The sequence below is a fragment of the Aethalodelphis obliquidens genome, unplaced genomic scaffold (genome assembly GCF_003676395.1).
Source record: "Aethalodelphis obliquidens isolate GAN/ISIS:26980383/991018 unplaced genomic scaffold, ASM367639v1 scaffold29, whole genome shotgun sequence".
Taxonomy (NCBI): domain Eukaryota; kingdom Metazoa; phylum Chordata; class Mammalia; order Artiodactyla; family Delphinidae; genus Aethalodelphis; species Aethalodelphis obliquidens.
This window is the reverse complement of record NW_020837973.1, coordinates 13952151-13972509: the sequence shown is the minus strand read 5'-3', so window position 1 is coordinate 13972509 and position 20359 is coordinate 13952151. Positions and strand designations below refer to the sequence as shown.

Genomic DNA, 20359 nt, shown 5'->3' with positions numbered 1-20359 from the left:
AGCCAGGACTAACTATTTTGATGATTTCTCCTTTCACTCAGAATACAATTCATACCCGATGTAAGGGAACCTTGAATGTGTGGTGAGGGCCCTCCTTCCCATTGCCAAGATCCAGGAAGAGCTTTCGCCCACCTTGAATGTATCGGCTGCGGGGAACGTAAATATAGAGGGTCCAGTTTTCTACTCGTACTAATTGTAACCACTGTACAATCACTGTTAGCGCACCATGTCGATAGATATAAAATCACAACTTATTTGCGTAACATATTAGTTTTGTTTTTGTTTCTGTTTTTTTTGTGGTATGCGGGCCTCTCACTGTTGTGGCCTCTCCCGTTGTGGAGCACAGGCTCCAGGACGCGCAGGCTCAGCGGCCATGGTTCACGGGCCCCGCCGCTCCGCGGCATGTGGGATCTTCCCGGACCGGGGCACAAACCCGTGTCCCCTGCATCGGCAGGCGGACTCTCAACCACTGCGCCACCAGGGAAACCCACATATTAGTTTTAAAATGCTGCTTTCCCTGTTCTCCCTTCATGTCAGTTTTATTAAAGTTAGGGCCACTTTTTGACCCTAACACATTTTCCAGAACAAGTTATTTCATTCCTAAGTTGTGATAGAGGACTTTAGATAGTAAAGTCACTGGAAATTGATCCAAGCTGTAAACAGCTATTTCAGTCAATCTTTTTTCCCTCAATTTTTATCCCCTCCCCCCTGTTTTATTGAGACATAACTGACATATAACTTTGTATTCAGGTGCATAAGGTAACGATTCAATACATGTACATATTGCAAAACGATCACCGTAATAGTTAACATCCACTACCGTACAGCTACAGTTTTGTTTTCTTGTGATGAGAATTTTTAAGATTTACTTTCTTAGCAACTTTCAAATATACAACACAGTATAATTACCTGTAGTCACCACGCTGTACGTTACATCTCCAGGACTTAACTTACCTTTATAACAAAAGGAGTTTGTACCTTTTGACCGCCTTCGCCCAATTCCCCATCCACACCTCCACCTCTGGAAAACCACGTGGTTCCATCTTTATCACACGACCGCTGAGTACAGTACTTCTGGAAGAAATTTGGGCAAAGCTTATTTTATAATAGCCTAGCCCACACCCACAAATAATGAAGGAATCTGTGATACATGTACATGTCTTTCTCTTTAATTAGTATTGTTATTATTTTTTACCCATCCTATCAGGTAAACTCTATGACATCTGAAAGCTTCCCACACCAGCACTGAGTGATGTCACTTCAGCCATTCTTCCTCTCCTAGTACTTTGCTATTCAAAATGTTTAAATTGAATGCACAGTCCTGGTCTGTGACAGATTTGGTAAGATCACAAACATGTGACCACATCCTCTTTTGGAGGGATAATTTCAAGCAAAACGAAGCAAAGTATGTGTTAAAGGAACCTGCCCGTTCGGGGGCCTGCGGACACGCATCCAATGAAGCCTACTTCTCAGGGCGACACCCCCAAGAGGCGCCTCGGTTTTGCCTTTAGAGTTTGTAATTCCATGTCATTGGAAAGACCCTGGGAACAGCTGTTTCTCGTTGTGGGGGAGGCGCACTGTGACCCCCTTCCATGAAAGCAGTGGCACTTTGATGGGAAGAGAAGGGGACCCGCTCACTCTGGGAGACACGTGTAAGCATGGTGTCCCCTCCCGCACACCTGTCTGCAGCTGGTAGGGACACACGTGTTGTTTCCTGGCCTCTGTTACAGCTCCTGACACAGCCTGTCCCTTGTTCTTCACTGACTTTGGAATGAGGCAGTGTTTAAATTTTTACTGCTCACGATGAGCACAGAAGCTGGATCGGGGGGAGGGGGGTCTTCAACTGTCACGGCCCTCTCCAGTTTTCAGTACAGCTTATAATTTCAATTAAAAAATGTAAAGTCAAGTTTGATATAAAAATTCCCATTGGTTATAAATAAGCAGACCGAAAGCGGCGTCTGGCGGCGTGAATCCACCGTGAAAACTTATGATGAACTGTGTGTATGACATTGCCATGGTTTGATGCTAAAAGTGGGTGCAGGTGAAGTAGCCAAGTCTCGTTTCCATTTTTAAACTGTGCGCTTCCTCTGTGCTCAGAACAGGAAGGAAACATGAAACGGCAGGACGCATGGCACACATGGAAAGGAAATTGGAACTTGGTTTCAAACCTGGAAATTTTATCAGAGTAAGGAAAAAGATGGCAGGTGGTCATGCTTTCGTAAGAACACACTGGTGTGCAGACGGCTCACCTCCTTGGACACCGCTCACGGCCTGTGGCACCCCAAGGGGCGGGGCACACGCAGCGCCCCGTCTCTCCCGTGTCCCTGGAACCGGACGCATGCGGGTGGAGCACAGGCCTTTGCTCCCACGTCAGCCCGCCTCTGACTTCCAGGTTAGTCCTGGTGTCGCCCCGTGGCAGGTGCTGACACCAGGTGGAAAGGAAGCGAGGTGATCTTGGGGCCTGGGCACACTGTGGTTCACCCCGAGGTCGGCTGGAGAGTGGAGCCAGCCAGGTGCAGCAGAGAGGTGGCCTCTCCAGGGGTCTTAGGGGGCTGGAGGAGGGGTCGTGGAAGAGGGCAGGGTGGGCAGAGTTAGTGGCTGGAACAATCTGGGCAACAAAATCAATCATACAGCACTGGATTATAACCCAAAGCCTAAGTCCTTACGAGCCCACAGAAGTCCTTATTGATGTAAATGATTGAATAGGTAAGTCACTGAGGGAAGGAGGAGAGACAAGGCTTCCTGACAGAAGAATTCTGAGTAATATAAGTTGCAACCCCTGCATTCAGCAGGTGGACCTGTGTCCCTGGGCACCACCATTTCCCCCCGCCCTCCGCCCTGCCCAGAATGAGGGTTGGACTTAGATTTGCTTTCAAAGACTAGAGTATGGAAAGGGAAAAGGAATAACTTTGCCATGGAGAAACCTGGCCAACACTAGGAATCCAAGTCATCAAGTGACCATCACCAGGGAGGAGCCACGTGGATCTCAGGGAACCCTGGGTGTGATGAGAAGGGCCATTCTCCTCCATGGTTGTCTTCCCCCAAACCTGTAACCTCAGTCTAATCGTGAGAAAAATATCAAATCCAAACGGAGGGCATTCTATAAAATACCGATATCTACAGAATACGCCTCAAAACTGTGAAGGTAGGAAACCAAGGGGAGAGGGAGCAACTCTCACAGACCACGGAGACTAGGGAGGTGTCACGACTGAAAGCACCACGATGCCCCGGATGGGATCCTGGAAGAGAAAAAGGACGTTAGTGAAAGTAACTACAAAGTCTGGAGTTTAGTTCATAGTAATCTACCAATGTTGGCTATTAGTTTTGACAGATGTGCCGTGGTAACGAAAGATGTTAACCCTGGGGGAAACTAAGTGAGGGGTATACAGGAGCTCTGTGTACTGTCTTTGTAACTCTTCTGTAAATCTCAAATCATTGCCAAATAAAAAGGTTATTACGAGAAGACAAGATTGTTAAGCTTATAGGAGAGAGGTGCTGGGTGCCCGAGGAAACCCCTCTTGAGGGGTTATTGGGGAGGCAGGAGGTCACAGGTTAACCCCGTCTCAGTGCCCGGTTTCTCGACTAAGGCTCTCCAGGGGTCACATTTCAGATTTGTTTCACTCTGTTTTTTTTTTTTTTAATTCTTTATTGGAGTATAATTGCTTTACAATGGTGTGTTAGTTTCTGCTTTATAACAAAGTGAATCAGCTATACATATACATATGTCCCCATATCCCCTCCCTCTTGCGTCTCCCTCCCACCCTCCTTATCCCACCCCTCCAGGCGGTCACAAAGCACCGAGCTGATCTCCCTGTGCTATGCGGCTGCTTCCCACTAGCTATCTACCTTACGTTTGGTAGTGTATATATGTCCATGCCTCTCTCTCGCTTTGTCACAGCTCACCCTTCCCCCTCCCCATATCCTCAAGTCCGTTCTCTAGTAGGTCTGTGTCTTTATTCCTGTCTTACCCCTAGGTTCTTCATGACATTTTTTTCCCTTAAATTCCATATATATGTGTTAGCATACGGTATTTGTCTTTCTCTTTCTGACTTACTTCACTCTGTATGACAGACTCTATGTCCATCCACCTCATTACAAATAGCTCAACTTCATTTCTTTTTATGGCTGAGTAATATTCCATTGTATATATGTGCCACATCTTCTTTATCCATTCATCCGATGATGGACACTTAGGTTGTTTCCATCTCCGGGCTGTTGTAAATAGAGCTGCAAAGAACATTTTGGTACATGACTCTTTTTGAATTATGGTTTTCTCAGGGTATATGCCCAGTAGTGGGATTGCTGGGTCATATGGTAGTTCTATTTGTAGTTTTTTAAGGAACCTCCATACTGTTCTCCATAGTGGCCGTACCAATTCACATTCCCACCAGCAGTGCAAGAGTGTTCCCTTTTCTCCACACCCTCTCCAGCATTTATTGTTTCTAGATTTTTTGATGATGGCCATTCTGACTGGTGTGAGATGCTATCTCATTGTAGTTTTGATTTGCATTTCTCTAATGATTAATGATGTTGATCATTCTTTCATGTGTTTGTTGGCAATCTGTATATCCTCTTTGGAGAAATGTCTCTTTAAGTCTTCTGCCCATTTTTGGATTGGGTTGTTTGTTTTTTTGTTATTGAGCTGCTTATAAATTTTGGAGAAAACTCATTGCTTTTTGCTAGTCATTGAAAGGGTTTTACTCATGCCTGCTAGAAATGAACTCACTCATGGTCACCTTCAGATTGCTACCTGTATCTTATTTGGAACCTTGAGGTGGCCTGCGGGAGACACACCATGTTTCTGAGAGGCTGGGTTTATTATCAGACAGTCAGACAGTGGTCGAGGCGGTATGGAGATGCTGGCCCACCACGCCACTGGAGGCAGCTGCCCGGCTGCAAGAAGCAGTTACAGGTCTCTGAAGTGAAGGCTTTCTTCTTTCCCACCGATCCAGGCCAGCAGACGCCCAGCTTTTCCCGTAGCAAATGCTTCTAAAGAGGCTGGTTCCTTTTCAGAAATGCCTGGAGGCTGTCGGATATTAGCAAGCTCTGGAGCACTTTCCCGGAAACACCGTTGCCTGGGAGGGGGCGGCCCTTTCAGTGTCTGAGATCTCTCATCCCTACCCAAGGCCGGGTCAGCAGGTGGAACTCATCCAGCCAAGGCCACAAGGGTGTCAGGTGATGCATGGCCAAATGGGACTGGAAAGAGGCTTTCTGGTACCCTCAAAGCTAATAATGATTAACTATTACGAGGCTGTGGAGCTGGACAGTCTCCATGTCAGTTTGGCTTCTCCACAAAATCCTGGGTAAATGTATAGCCAAGAAGCATTTTATCAGGTGCTATTTAAGGAATGAAAAATACTTTTTAATACTGACGTAAGCAACACCTGATAAGGAAGATTAACAGATAACGAAAGTATTGTGTAATCCTTAAACATAAGTTGCAATTGCCCTCTGTTTTGCATTGTAGTTTTAAGTGCAAGAGATAAGGTTTGGTTTGAGCTGTGTGCCGCTCTTGTTGGAGCCACTCCCGTCTCTACCGGACACAGAGACCTCTGTCTCTATGAATTGTGGCCTTAGAAATGTTCCATTTCTTTCTGCTCACTGAGAGCAGTGGGACCTGCCGGAGTTCTTTCTCTCCTGTGGCTATTTGTTCTGACTTTCTTGGAACCAAAGATTCTCTGTCAAGGACCTTCACCCCTGAAGTACACATAGAACCTTAAAAGAGAGCTTTCAATAACCAAGCAAGCAAGATTATTCAGAAACAAGATTCTTCTTCTTCAGGATTATTCTGTGGAGGGAAGCTTGAACCAATAGTGACGTTTGGCACCGTTGGGAATTTGATTTCTACCAGTCTCTCTACTCCTGCAGTTTTGTAGACCTTTTTTTTGGGGGGGGGGAGGGGGGAGGGGTTTGGGAAAGATGGGAGGGAGAAGAGAGAAAGAACCCCTCTTGATACAGAAGCGCATCCATAGTTTTCTAAGGAGAGAAGCCATGAGGCAGTTAAGTGGGAATGAAACTAGTCCCTGGTGACCAACAGGTCCTCAGAGAGGGGGTCACAGACAAGAGTTTGTAGAGACCCTGTTCAGCGCAGTGAAATGGGTCTTGGTAAACACAGGACACACACACGCAAACCAGGCCAGTGATGCACGCTGGTGTGACTCAGGAGGTCCCGGCACCTGCGGGTTTCCTGGAGTCCTTTTCTCCTCGCTTCCTTAAACAGTTGCCCGACAGCCTCTTCTTCCTCTCCTGGTTTCCCGAGGCTACTCCTGTGCCCCTTCCCGCTGCGAAACAAGGACCTACTGTATAGCACAGGGAACTGTATTCAATCTTCTTGTCACGTATATGTATAACTGAATCACTTTGCCGTACACCTGAAAGTAACACAACATTGTAAATCAACTCGACTTCAATAAAGAAAAATATTTTATTTAAATGTTAGGACAGCAAATATACGCCACAGAGATCAGCATGACAAAGACGCAGCTGGTACAGGGTCCACCTCTTGGAAGCTGTTGAGTCTTTCATGGTGCTCCCTGCCAGCCTCCCTGCCCCCCAGTTTCTCTCCACTCCTTTCCCCCCTCCTCCCCTTTGGACGTTTGCTGACTCTTCTCCCATATTTTGATCTTTCCACTCCTGGATGCTGGCTTCTTCAGCATCCTTGGGGCACCTGCACCCACAAGTGTCCAAACCACACTTTCCAGACAGCTTCGCTCCAACAATATCTACTTTAGGAAGGGACACGGTTCGACCCAAGACGACAGGTCAGACAACGGGTACAGCATGGACCGGACTGGAAGGGTGTGAGAGGCACTCCCTGGCGAAACTGAATGGTCTGTGGCACAAATCTGGCTCCAGTTGGGGCTCCCTGCTGAGACCATAACAAATTATGTGATAATCAAAACAACAATCTAGCTCACATTAGCAAAATGGAAGTTCTGACAAATAGGGGGAAAAACATGGTAATATATTGGGTTATCTTACAATTGATGACCTAAACAGGTATACTGATGAGAGTGAAAGGGGTCTGTTATTAAGAATACCAGGACAAGAGGTGAAACTGGGGACTGTCGCAGGCTGGGAAGTAGGGTGTCTACAGTGGTACCTCCAGCAAAAGGAAGGAGAAGGTTGACCAGAAAGCTAGAGGATGGGACTTCAGAAGCTCTGTGCATCGGTTGTAGAGTGCCGGCTATGTTTGGATGAAAAGAAATTTGAGGAAAACACTTCGTAACTCTAAGCTTAAAAAAGGTAAAAGGATAAAGAGAATAACTGGGTTGCTTCTGTTCTAATTATTAGAGAAGAGACTGAGAAAAAAATTTCCCACTTTTTCTTCCTAGCCATCCAGATGATCCCGGTCACAGTTTTCCAACTGTAACTTGTGCAGCTCTGGGTTTCCAAGGATCCGATTCAAGGGCTGCCTTTGTGCAGGACTGAGGCCACTTCTCAGTGCCCTGCTCCCATTTAAACCTGAATAAGTCTTTTGGGTTGTTGTGTCTTTTATATACTGAGGTTTGTCATAACATAGCATTTAGGAAAAATAAGTTTTTATTGCTTGGAAAGCCACCAATCTAGGACAAGTCTCAATATGATTCCACCAACCAGAAAGCAAGAGAGAGGGACCATCTCTCTCAGTGTAGCACATCATGATTATTCATCACATTGTCACTACCGAATGGCATCATTCACATCATTTACATATATAATCATTTGAACCTTTTATTTCTTTTTAATCTAAGGAAAAAAAGATGTCCTTTTCCACTTTGCTCCAGAAATACACTGGCTTTGATACTAATTTATACCCTTATTCCACTTCTGCAAAGTGCATAGTATATACTCTGAATTTTCATGGGAAACAAATTGTGTATTGGCAACGCCGGAAGTCTTCAGTGGGATGTGAAAGAAGTGGAGAAGGGGAATTCTTATCCTCTCGAGTCAGTGGGTGGAGGGAGGGCTTGCTTCTGGTTTCTTTCTCTCATTCTTTCAACCAACACGTTTTTTTCTGAGTGGTCAAATCCTTGTTGAAGGTAGGAGCTCTTCCTGGTCTGGTTTGAGGGAAAAATCCTGAAGACCCAAATGAAAGAATAGAGATTTTTTTTTCCTTTAGTGACAGGAAACCCCAGAAAAAATTTTCCCCTTCCATTTAAAAGTAACCTTTTTTCTTTTTCATATTTTAAGAACATTTTCTTTGCGTACCAAAAGAGCAATTTGTGTTTGTTGCTGAAAAATTGAAAATACAGACAGGCAAAAATAATAAAATAGAAACTATTCATTGTTTTCTTAAGCCAGAAAAGAAAACCACAATCAATACCTCAGTGTAGGTCCTTTGAAACACTTTTCCTTTCTCTCCTCTCCCTCCCCTCCCCCCTTCCCCTTGTCCTCCTGGTTTCCCTTTCTTCATCCATATCTTTGTTGAGGTATTTTCATCAATATGTAAATGTATATTTTTACATCAATGGGATATTATACATTTTGTTTTCTAGTCTCTCTTTAAAGTTGACCATATTATGGAAAGATTTTCATAATAATCTCATCCTTTTTAGCATAGGTTTCATGGCACCATAATTTAATTAATCCCTTGTTGATGGGATTGTTTTGGTTTTTTTGCAATTACAAAGAATGCTTACATTTATTTTATCTCTGCATGTTTTTATTTTGCATATGATTTCTGAAGCACATACAGTATTTACAGGTCATATTTGTACATTGAAAATATATGTGCATATAATGTATAAACGCACAGTGTGTTTGGGCAGTGTGTCGTGCTAGGGGTGCTTTATCACAAGTATTTGGTGGCCCCTAGCCCAGGCAACAGGTGATGATGGACTGATTGAAGGCAGTAATCACAGAAGGCACAGTCTCAAGGGTGGTTACAAGTACAGCTCAGGGTGTTAGGGTTGATGGCACTTGGTGAGAATCTTCTGGCTGGTGAGCGAGAGGGAAGAACGAATATAATTCCCATGTTTTTGCCTCAGTTGGCCATTTGGAACCTTTTTTCACTTTACTGATGTAACTAATATTGACTACTAGTATCACCCTAAAATAATATGGTGTGTGCTGTTCTAGGAGCTGGCTCTACCATGCTTTGTAGTATTGTTGGGAAACAATAATGAACAAGAAGAGAAGGTCCCTGCGTATCTCCTAGTGGGAAGGAGGGAGGAGTTCCCATAGCTGACATGTCAGCAAGTAGTGAAGATACATTGAGATGTTGCTAAATTCATTGAAGAAATTGCTTCAGAAAAATGGGATTGAGAATGATATGGAGAATTATTTTTCCAAAGAAAGAAAATGAAGGGAAGAAATAGGAAAGGATAAGGGAGAGCAGGTTACTGAGAGTTGGTGGATCCTCTTTGGGCTCGTTTTTGGAGATGCTTTTGGGACTTCCAAGTATTAAAAGAGAAACTGAGGCATATTAAAAATTTTAAGAGTTTATTTGAGCAAAAATCAATTTTTTGATTGAAAAATCAAATCAAATTTGATTTTTTGTGGCACCAACCAGAAGTGGTCAGGATGCTCCATTGACAGGAGCTGGGGACGAGACTTTTTTATTTATTTATTTTTTTAAATTTATTTTTGGCTGCATTGGGTCTTCGTTGCTGCGCCCGGGCTTTCTCTAGCTGCGGCGAGCGGGGGCTACTCTTTGTTGCGGTGCGTGGGCTTCTCATTGTGGTGGCTTCTGTTGTTGCAGAGCACGGGCTCTAGGCACATGGGCTTCAGTAGTTGTGGCACGTGGGCTCAGTAGTTGTGGCTCGCAGGCTCTAGAGCACAGACTCAGTAATTGTGGCACACGGGCTTAGTTGCTCCGTGGCATGTGGGATCTTCCCGGACCGGGGCTCAATCCCATGTCCCCTGCATTGGCAGGTGGATTCTTAACCACTGTGCCACCAGGGATGTCCGGGATGAGACTTTAATAGAGAAGATGGGGAAGCAAAGCAAGGAACTCATCTGATTGGCTGTAGCCCGAGCAGTTGCCCTTATTTGGGAAACCCTGGTTGGATGCTTGTGGTTGGTTGTCCTTATGTTTTGGTTTCTGAACCTTGAGGCATTTGTAGGCTTAGGTTTTGGTTTGCTTATGTTGGCTTCGAAGGAATTAGAACCACCTCCATCTAATGCCCTCCCTATTTAATTAATTTAACACAGGTTAAGATGTTTAGTATTCAGTGTTGTATGGGTACATTTTTAACAGCTGGCTCGGGGTGAGTACGGGATAGCAGCTGACTTGTAGCATTTGCCAATTTTCATGCTGTGGCTGGTTGCAGACTAGCTCCTTCACAGCACTGAACGTGGAGTGGAAAGAGGTGGTAAGAGTTTTCAGTCAGAGGCAGCTCTGGTGCACCACAGCTAGTGGGTGACAGAAATACAGAGCCACCTCGACTTACAATGGCGTTACATCCCGATAAACCCAATATAAGTTGAAAATGTCATTAAGTCAAAAATGCATTTAATACACCTACGCTACTGAACATCACAGGTTAGCCAAGCCTACCTTAAACATGCTCAGAACACTTCTGTGAGCCTACAAGCGGGCAGCATCATCTAACACGAAGCCTATTTTATAATAAAGTGTTGACTATCTCATGTAATGTATTGAACACTGTACTGAAAGTGAAGAACAGAATGGCTGCCTGGGTACAGAGTGGTCGTAAGTGTGTGGATTATTGATTCTTGTCATCACAGGGCTGACCAGGAGCTGAGGCTCGCTGCCACTGGCCAGCATCACGAGAGAGTGTCGCACCGTATCTTGCCCAGGAAAAGATCAAAATTCAAAATCCCAAGGGCGGTTTCTACTGAATGTGTATCACTTTCACACCATCATAATGTGGAAAAGTTGTAAGTCAGGCACTGTCTGTATAGGTTTGGAATTCTGGAGAGTGTGTGACTAGCAATACAGATTTGGGCGTGGAGGTCAGAGTTAAAATTCTGGGAATAGAGAGATTTCCTAGAGAGATTGTATAGCATGAAAAGGAAGGTGGTCAATGTTGGAACGCCAGGACTGTGCTCTCAAAGAGTGGTCCCCCCGCACACCGGCCCACGAGCAGCATATTGGAAGCAAGTTCATGACCCATCCCAGACCAGTGGAAGTAGAGAGTAGCTGAGGTTGGGACCCACTACTCTGTGTTGTTTCAGGTTTGGGAAGGCCTGAAACACCAACGCTTAGAGGTCACCAACGCTTAAGACTGCAGAGTCAGTTAAGACTGAAGAGAGACACTTAGATAGACCAAGAAGGACAGCTGAGAGGAGTGGGGCTGGGCACAGAAAGTGGAGTCTTGGAGCCCAGGGTGGAGACAGTGTCAAGATAAAGGGAAGCGGGCAGCCACGTAGGGCCCCACAAGGTCAGGGCAGATTAGATGGAAAGTAGACATCAGCTGCATTTGAAGAGCATTGTCAGGGCCATGGTAGGGGCAGAAGGTAGGCTGTAATCGGCGAGGAGTGAGTTGAACATAGACCCCTGGTTAGGACCTTGGGCTGTAAAGGTCAGACAGAGGTTTGGGACTAGAAGAACATGTATGGTCAGTGGTGGGGTTTCTGGAAAAGGCCTGCATATATTTGTGGGCTGAGGGAAAAGGTAGAATTTGGGAGGCCAGGAACTGGCAAGAACAGGCTGGGATACCTGGTGGTTTAAACCAGATATGAGAGGAGGGAAGGGAATCAAGAACTTGGGATGCAGCCTGGCCTTGAAGAAATTACTCATGGGCTCTTGTCTTCGGAGGCCAAAGGGAAGCAAGGGTGGAAGAGGGTTTTGGATGGAGAAAAGCGGAGGCCAAGATATGGAGGGAGAAGATACTCAATGGACTCTTCTCGGTATCCATTAACTGTCCTGTTAATTGCCTTCTGTAATTTGTACCCCTTTCCCTTCTGACTAAAAGTGATTCTGGAAATGTTTTTGAAACAATTGGTAAGATTGTGTTAGCCAGTGAGCTCTCAAAGGAACTTCTGTTTTATGTCAAATTTAGGCCAGTTTCGGCAGAAAAGTAGAAAATTGAAGCTCTAGAGCTATACAGGCCAGTGGAAACAGAATGCAGGCTACATATATAATTGTATATTTCTAGCAGCCATGTTTAGAAAAAGTAAACAGAAAGAAGTGAAATTAATTTTAATAATACATTTTGTTTAACCATTGTGTCCCAAATATTATTATTTCAACATGTTATCAATATAAAAATTGGTAATGAGATATTTTACAGTCTTTTTTCCTATTCCATCCTAAAATTCCCAACTAGCCACATCTTAAGTGCTCAATAACCAGGTGCTGCTGGGGGCTGCCATACCAGACAGTGACCCTCTGAAGGGGCCATACAGTTTGTAACACTGGGTGCTAGTTTAAAAAAAATTAAAATGTGCCTTGTTCTTAGGAGGTGACAAAGACTCTCTCTTTGACCAAACTAGTCAGGCTCCTCTGAGAGCTCATTTCCACCTAGGCCCTGCCCTTGGGTATGCCCTCAGGAACCCAGTTTTAGCAAGAAATTTGTCAAGTCAGTTTATCGAGAATCCTCCGCCCTTGATATTTGATCACCCTTAATATCTAACCAAATCCCTCATGTCTCACCATCCCCTAGGTAATAGCTGATCACCCTGGCCTAACTTCAGCAAGAATTCTGTTAGGTCAAGGAGTTAACCTACCCCTCTTAATAATTTTCTCTCCACTAACGAACCCCACCCATTTCTTAGCCATTCATGCTAATATTGCCCTGTAACCTGCAATAGAGGGAGGGTCCCTCGTCTTGTCTCTGAAAGTTCCAGAGCCTCAGTCACCGCTGCCGTAGGAGAGATGGAAATAAACAAAACTCTTAGGCCGACGATTGTGGGAAGAGGAAAAAGGGCATTAAGAGAAGTGGACATTTAGCTTTGAAATGGCAGTTATCTTCTTAGGCCATAATACTAATTAAAACTGCAAGAGAAAATAGAAATGTTCACTTAAAGTATGCTACTAAAATTAAATGCATACAAAGCTTGAAAGAGTATGGGTGTAAGAGAACGTAAACCGCGTACGTGTCTGGCCGTACGTATGCACTTTTGCCAGAACGAGTGGGTTCTGCTCTCGGTTCGGCTGGAGGGATGAAAAGAGCCCTCCGCTCCTGCACTGGAGGCTGTTCCTGGCTCTGTCCCCAGCAGGTCACCTAACTTTGCTGGGCCCCCGTTTCAGCGTCTGAAAATCTTGGATGGCTTTCGTGGCCCTCAGGGTCTTTCCCACGGCTCTATTCCGTGAGTCCTTAAATTTGGGATGCCCAGTGGGTTTCCGGTCAGGGACGATGAGGGAACCCTTGGCACCCTAAACCCCCCGCCGGACCGAAGGTGTCACTGGAGCGAGGAAGCCACCCACTGTGTCCTACACCTGGCTTTTGTGATCTGTGCCATCCTGTTTTCCCTCCTTGTCCTTGGGAATTTCAGAAGTTAACACAAACATATCTAAAGGGGAATTTATGGTTGGAGCAAGGAATTTTAAAATGCATGAAGACGTGCTTAAAGGAAGTTTTTTGTTTTTTTTTTTTGCGGTACGCGGGCCTCTCACTGTTGCGGCCTCTCCCCTTGCGGAGCACAGACTCCGGACGCGCAGGCCCAGCGGCCATGGCTCACGGGCCCAGCCGCTCCGTGGCATGTGGGATCATCCCTGACCGGGACACAAACCCGCGTCCCCTGCATCGGCAGGCGGACTCTCAACCACTGCGCCACCAGGGAAGCCCTAAAGGAAGTATTTTTAAAGGAAATATTTTATGGTAGTAATGGGTAATTCATCTCTCACACCGATCAGTTAATTGTCCTTTAAAATTGAGAGGCAGGTTTCAGGGATACAGTAGTCTGGTCTGTAGTCAGCAGCAGCTAAGTTCAACAACAGCGGTACTCAGATATTCAAGAAGTAGTATAAGAGAAGCTTAAAAGAACAAAAAAGGTAAAATTAGTGGGATAGGATTGTTAGAACTGAGAATTAGATCATAGAATTAGCATTGTTGTTGGTCAAGTGAAATAAAGGTGGTAAAATATTCTCATGGATAATATTTTCAGCGTCTCAACTTTTCACTCCATTAGGCCTGGAATTTCTAGCAAGACAGCACATTGCTCCAATCCTCTGAGAGGCTCGGGCACACCCTGATCTTCAGAACTCTGCTTATGACTGTTTTCTTTCAAGGTCAACAGTATTTGAGTTACGTGTTTGAGTATCTGCAGCAACTTACTCTTAGACTTTGAAGTCTAGAACTTTAGCTCTTGTGTGGAATATTAAAGAGTTGTCGCGAATTGCGACAGGCATGTGCTACAAAATAGCTAACAGTGCCTCAGAGAAAGATAATATTTGTTATGACTCCTCAATTTTTTAATGCTCCAGAAATCACTTTAACACATATAAATGTAAAGTATATATTGAATATAGAGATATTGCTAGGATTAGCTATTACTAATCTTGTGACAATGGAGCACACATTTTAAAAAGAAAAGTGGAAGGGTAAGCTGGGACAAAGTGAGAGAGTGGCATGGACATATATACACTACCAAATGTAAAATCGATAGCTAGTGGGAAGCAGCCGCATAGCACAGGGAGATCAGCTCGGTGCTTTGTGACCACCTAGAGGGGTGGAATGGGAGGGAGACGCAAGAGGGAGGATATAAGGGGATATATGTATATGTATAGCTGATTCACTTTGTTATAATGCAGAAACTAACACACCATTGTAAAGCAATTATACTGCAATAAAGATGTTAAAAAAGTGTATTGTTTCTTTTTTTAATGTTTGTATTTTTTATAGTTGATTTGGAATGTTCTGTCAGTCTCAGGTGTACAGCAAAGTGAATCAGTTATACATATACATCTATCCACTCTTTTTTAGATTCTTTTCCCATACTACTTTACAGAGTATTCAGTTGAGTTCCCTGTACTATACAGTAGGTTCTTATTAGTTATCTATTTTATATATAGTAGTGTGTATATGTCAGTCCCAATCTCCCAATTTATCCCTCCTTCCCCCTCCTTTCCCCTTTGGTAACCATAAGTTTGTTTTCTACATCTGTGACTCTATTTCTATTTTGTAAATACGTTCATTTGTACCATTTTTTAAGATTCCACATATAAGCAATATCATATGACGTTTGTCTTTGTCTGACGTACTTCACTCAGTATGACAGTCTCTAGGTCCATCCAAGTTGCTGCAAATGGCATTATTTTGTTCTTTTTTTATGGCTGAGTAATATTCCATTGTATATATGTACCACATCTTCTTTATCCATTCGTCTGTTGATGGACATTTAAGTTGCTTCCATGTCCTGGCTATTGTAAATAGTACTGCAATGAACTGGGGTGCATGTATCTAAGAAAAGTATATTGTTTCTTAATAATTAGATCTTGCTTACAGCCTTACTTGACTTTCCCAATCAGGAAAAAAAAAAAAAGATTTCAAGTTTTTCTGCAAAGTTTTCAGGTTATATTCCTAAAGGGATCTCAGTAATGTTTCGTCCAGCGTTTTTGAAAGCAAGAAGTGAAGCGATTTTCGTCCTGCTATTAGAAGTTGCAGGGACTGAGGGTACCTGGTGATTGATGACTCATTCGTAATGACGGGCCAAGCTATCAGAACATCTGAGGCCCACAGCTCGGCCACATTCCAATGTCAGGCTGGTCGCTGATGACAGAGGGAAGTCCCTCGGAAGAAACCGTGTCGCCCAGAGGAACACATGGACTCATATCTGTGTGCTCACTTCAGAGTGGAGACATCTAGATGACCCAAAGGAAGATTTTCTAACACAATTGTTTGTTGGCATTTTCCCCCTTCTTGTGTGAGTAAGGGATCTTTTTGCTGAGTGGCTCAGCATTTCCAGAACAAACAAACCTCTCAGCTCTCCCGGTCCTGCCCACTTTGCTCTCCACCCTCCAGCCCCTCCTGTGAGTTGGAGACCTGATAGCTCAGGCTGAAGTTTCAAGCTCGCCACCCTTCGGGGGTGCCTTGTCATGCCAGGAGAAAGCAGGAAATAGAAAGGGTAGGCTGGCTTAGGTGAGGTCATCCCGGTAAAGGTTAATAGCTGGGTGATGACACCTCCTCACAGGCCTGGCGCGAACAAGCGGGGCAGCTGAGCAGCGCTTGCCCCCAGCTGTCTGTCACGGTCCTGGGAGTAAGAGGTGACCTATTTATTTTTAGCAGGGGACAGTCATAATAACCCGGCTCCTAGCTTCATTCAAGGCAGGCCGGGGCTTCGGAAGTTTGTAAACACCTACTTTCTGGGTAGGGGAGGAGTGCTTTACTCCAAAAAGAAAAGAACTTGACTACTGGGGTTTTCCCCGCCTGGTAGTCATTGTTAGCGTGGAGAAGAAACTATCGTAGCACAAAAGTGCTGCAGCCTTCTCCACTTTGTTATTATTTTCAAAGGGCAGAAATGCCTGAAGGTGAGGACTTTGGATCAGGCAAAAGGTAATTATGATCCACATTTACTTTTTCTCGAGTCTATTTCATTTGCTGGTTATCTTTCTAAAAACTACTGTGACTAATTTAAAAGGTAGTTGAAATTAAAATTTAAAAAGGAGTGCAGTCCCTTAATTCCAGGAAATAGAATTTTCTTTAGCGTGAAGAGAGAGACATGAAACGAACTGAATATACCCGTAGAAATATATGCCAATAAGTGTTTTTCTTGAGTGAGGAAGTGGCGGCCCGAAATTACCAAAAAGTGTTTCTTCCTACACCCTGTAAAGTCTACTTGAGTTTTTTGATGTTTGATTTTTAACTTCAGATGGTAGTTGTTAGAAATCTAAGCTAGTAAACATTTTGTAAATTGCTTGCATTTTAAAGACTTGAACATTTCTAAAGGTTAATAATTAGACCAATATACCCGTTTTGGTATTACAGTACTTTTTTTTACCATAGATCTTATCTTTGAAAATGTGATCATTGGGCCCCCATATGCAGTACATTAACTGTATTAATGTTTTATTAATATCTGGCTCTAAGAAAGGGGGATAGAGATGGGAAAGGAAGCAGGAAGTTATTTCTATTAATATGAGCACAACTTCTGTCCGTATTGGAAGTTTCCATTGCTAGCCCCATTGCTGTGTTAACAAAATTTATATAAATCGGTGTCATTGGAATTCTAATTAGGGCCATTGAAATTCAGATATGAAGATGTAGAAAGAAGGTTGTTTAAAAAAAGGACAAGAGGGGGCTTCCCTGGTGGCGCAGTGGTTGAGAAGTCCTCCTGCCGATGCAGGGGACGCGGGTTTGTGCCCTGGTCTGGGAGGATCCCACGTGCCGCGGAGCGGCTGGGCCCGTGAGCCATGGCCGCTGAGCCTGCGCGTCCGGAGCCTGTGCTCCGCAACGGGAGAGAAAAAAAGGGACAAGAGGTTATTGCCAATTTTATTGTCAAAGAAAGTGGAAACTGGTAACTCTCTAGGAACAGGAATACCACAATATTTTTTTGTCCTTGTATAAGCATTCCTTTTCAGCCATGGTTGTATGGTGTGTTTGTGTGTGTGTGTGTGTGTTGACTATAATCAGTTGTAATCATGTCCTTAAAAGCTACCTTTCTTTTTAGTTTTCTAGTTTTCATTTTCTTCCAGATTCCTTCCCCATCCATCAAAAGAGACGTTAAGTTCACATTTAATTGTATAATGAAAGAACTTTCTATATAAAATGAGACATTAAATCAAGTGCTTGAAGATGACATTTACACAAGTGCCTAGATTTAGGACATGGACTCATTAAATAGTTGAGAAAACACTTTCAGAGAATTTTAGATGTCAGTCTTGGTTTGAGATGATGGGTGATCTCCCAGTATTGTGTGTATCCCCCTCATGACATTTGAACATTTCTGAAAGCAGGACTTTCTCTTTTTCACTTTCCATCATGGCATTCCCGCCAACTCTCTGCATAGAATTTTGCACAGAATAGGCACTTTTATAAATACTTGTGAATGGAAAGTATTTATAAACCATTTTAACACCTGAAGTAAGTGTCTAGGGGGCCTGATCATTTTAGAGACTGAAGGGAGAGACTTGGCAGACGTGTCATAAGGGTTGCCTTAATGAAATGGAACATTCCCACAATTAAATTAAATCATAATTAACTGTGGATAATTATAAACATTTTGAACAAGTAGTTTATGATGTAAACTAAACAAACAAAAGTTTTTTTCTAAGAATGTTTTACCGGTTACAAGATAAACAGACAAGAAGGAGAATAAATAAATAAGTAAATACACACACACACACACACACACACACACACACACTATACACATATCTAATAATAATTATTATTACCAAAGACTAATAACTTGCTGAAAGTGGGAAATGCCCTCTCACTCCTTTGAAGTAGGCTACCCCGCCTCCCCTTTTTTGTTCTGATGAGATAACTCCCAGCTCTCCACAGCTGGTAGTTTTCTATGGAGTATACTTTGCTGCATACATTTGTTTGTTTGTTTCCATATCTGTGCAGAAAGTTAGAAAGGGCACCCCAGACGGGGGGAACCTTTAGAGCCAGGCTAAAAGTAAAATATTACATTTGAGAGGGAATTTTCCTCTTGCTACATCTGAGATTACGTGCCGCTGGACACGTCCTTTGGTGCCACATCTAAAAGAGGAATAACTATTATTGTAAGTCTCGAATCTGCTGGCCAAGTGTGTTTTTCAAGCTTGATTGCAGGCGGTTCTGGGTGAGTGCCACATTCAGGCTTCTTCCTGTTACTTTAGTCCCATTTTGGAATTTGCTGAATCAAATTGCTCTGTAACGGGCAGTGAGCAAAATCTGAAATTAATCAGTGGAAAGCTAATGACGGGAGGCTCCGTTAGGGTATCCGGGTGCGTGCTTAGGGCACCTCACGGCTGGCTGCTTCGTGTGCTGTGGTCCAGTGGCCCCGACACACCGTTTCATATTCACCAAGTGGACGAACGTGAAGACAGCTGCCTGGGGGGCCGGGGGAGGCGGAGGAGAGGCCCTCCTTCTTGCTGTTTATCTTGTTGCCAGTAATAAACGCTCTCGGTAAGAACCTCCAAAGACTCCGCGCCCGTGTCATGGTCAGGAGGTGAGGGAGAGGGTGTGAGAGAATGCTGTTCTGACGCCGGGAAAGGAGGGCAGAAAGCCAAGCAGGAAGCATCGGGTGCCAAAGAAGAAGGAAGAAAGTAGGGGCCGCGACCGGGGAGGCAGACAGGATCAAGAAATACGAGGAGAATCATCCCCTGGCCAGGGGCCTGGCTCCCTTGGTTTCTCATCCCGCCTCCCACCTCATTTTGGACCCCACCTGGGATGCAGCAGGTGGGCCCTGGGATGTCTTCAGTAGCCCGATGTGCGGTGGCGGGGGGATGGGGACAGGTGAAACATCGTCTAGTCCAGCTGCCTTGAAGCGGGTGGACCCCAGGCTACCTGGACTTAGGAGACTGTTACCCAAGGACAGTGTGCAGTTTTAGCATTTAAGAAGCAAAATGTTGGCTGCTAATGCAGGGCTCTCTGAAGCTTGTTATTTGACGTCTCATATAACATAGTAAAGATACAAAAGTTTGAAAAAGGTCACTGAGCCTCTAACACTAACTCTGTAACAGCAGTCTGGGCTGCTCTGCCCTGCCCTGGAGTGGAGAGGTTGCCCTATATTTGGGCTCTGGATATACGAAGGGCTATTGTACTTAAGAGAACCAAAGCTCTTTAAAAGCACAGTAGCCATGGGGCTTCCCTGGTGGTGCAGTGGTTGGGAATCCGCCTGCCAGTGCAGGGGACACGGGTTCGAGCCCTCGTTCAGGAAGATCCCACATGCTGCAGAGCAGCTAGGCCCGTGAGCCACAACTACTGAGCCTGCACTCTAGAGCCTGCGCACCTAGAGCTGGTGCTCCAAGACGAGAGAGGCCACCGCAATAAGAGGCCCGCACACGGCAATGAAGAGTAGCCCCCGCTCACCGCAACTAAAAAGAAGGCCCGCGCGCAGCAACGAGGACCCAACGCAGGCAAAAATAAATTAATTTAAAAAAAATGTATTTCCATTAAAATTAAAAAAAAACCAACACAGTGGCCTCTGTAGTATTTGGAAATGGCATTAGCAATCGCACTGAATTATAGTCTTGGAAGGTTTAAAAGAAATTGATTTAAATATATTCTTTAATCCAGATGTTTTAATGATTCAGGTTGGCCTGATTATAGCCTTAATTTCACCTTGTGGGTGAAGCCTATGCTTTGATAATACTATTTCTTTCATATATAGAGTGAGGCTAAGAAAAGCCTCACAAAGAAGTCTGACCAGCACGCCCCAGCTCAAGCTTTGTGTGTCGGGACGTTCGGTCGAGATGATGGGTTCCCACAAACAAGCGTATTTCAGCTTTCATAGGCCTGCAGAGTCCTCATGCTGCCGTTGGTTTTGAAATAGGCACAGAGAGGCGAAGTGAATAAGTAAGCCTGTGCAGACAGACACGTGT

General features: G+C 44.4%; 1 protein-coding gene across 4 annotated transcripts in view; it reads left to right on the top strand.

The window, feature by feature from the left end:
• RETREG1 (reticulophagy regulator 1) overlaps positions 1-20359 on the top strand; it is a 122856-nt gene that overhangs the window by 68790 nt on the left and 33707 nt on the right. Inside the window, exon 1 of one of the 4 annotated variants that reach the window (XM_027125354.1) lies at positions 15835-16382. The exons of the other annotated variants lie outside the window; for them this stretch is intronic. Coding sequence (XP_026981155.1) covers positions 16348-16382 — 35 coding nt within the window. The 5' untranslated portion in view covers positions 15835-16347. Of the gene's footprint in view, positions 1-15834; positions 16383-20359 lie in introns of those variants that run through there. 4 annotated transcript variants of the gene reach the window in all.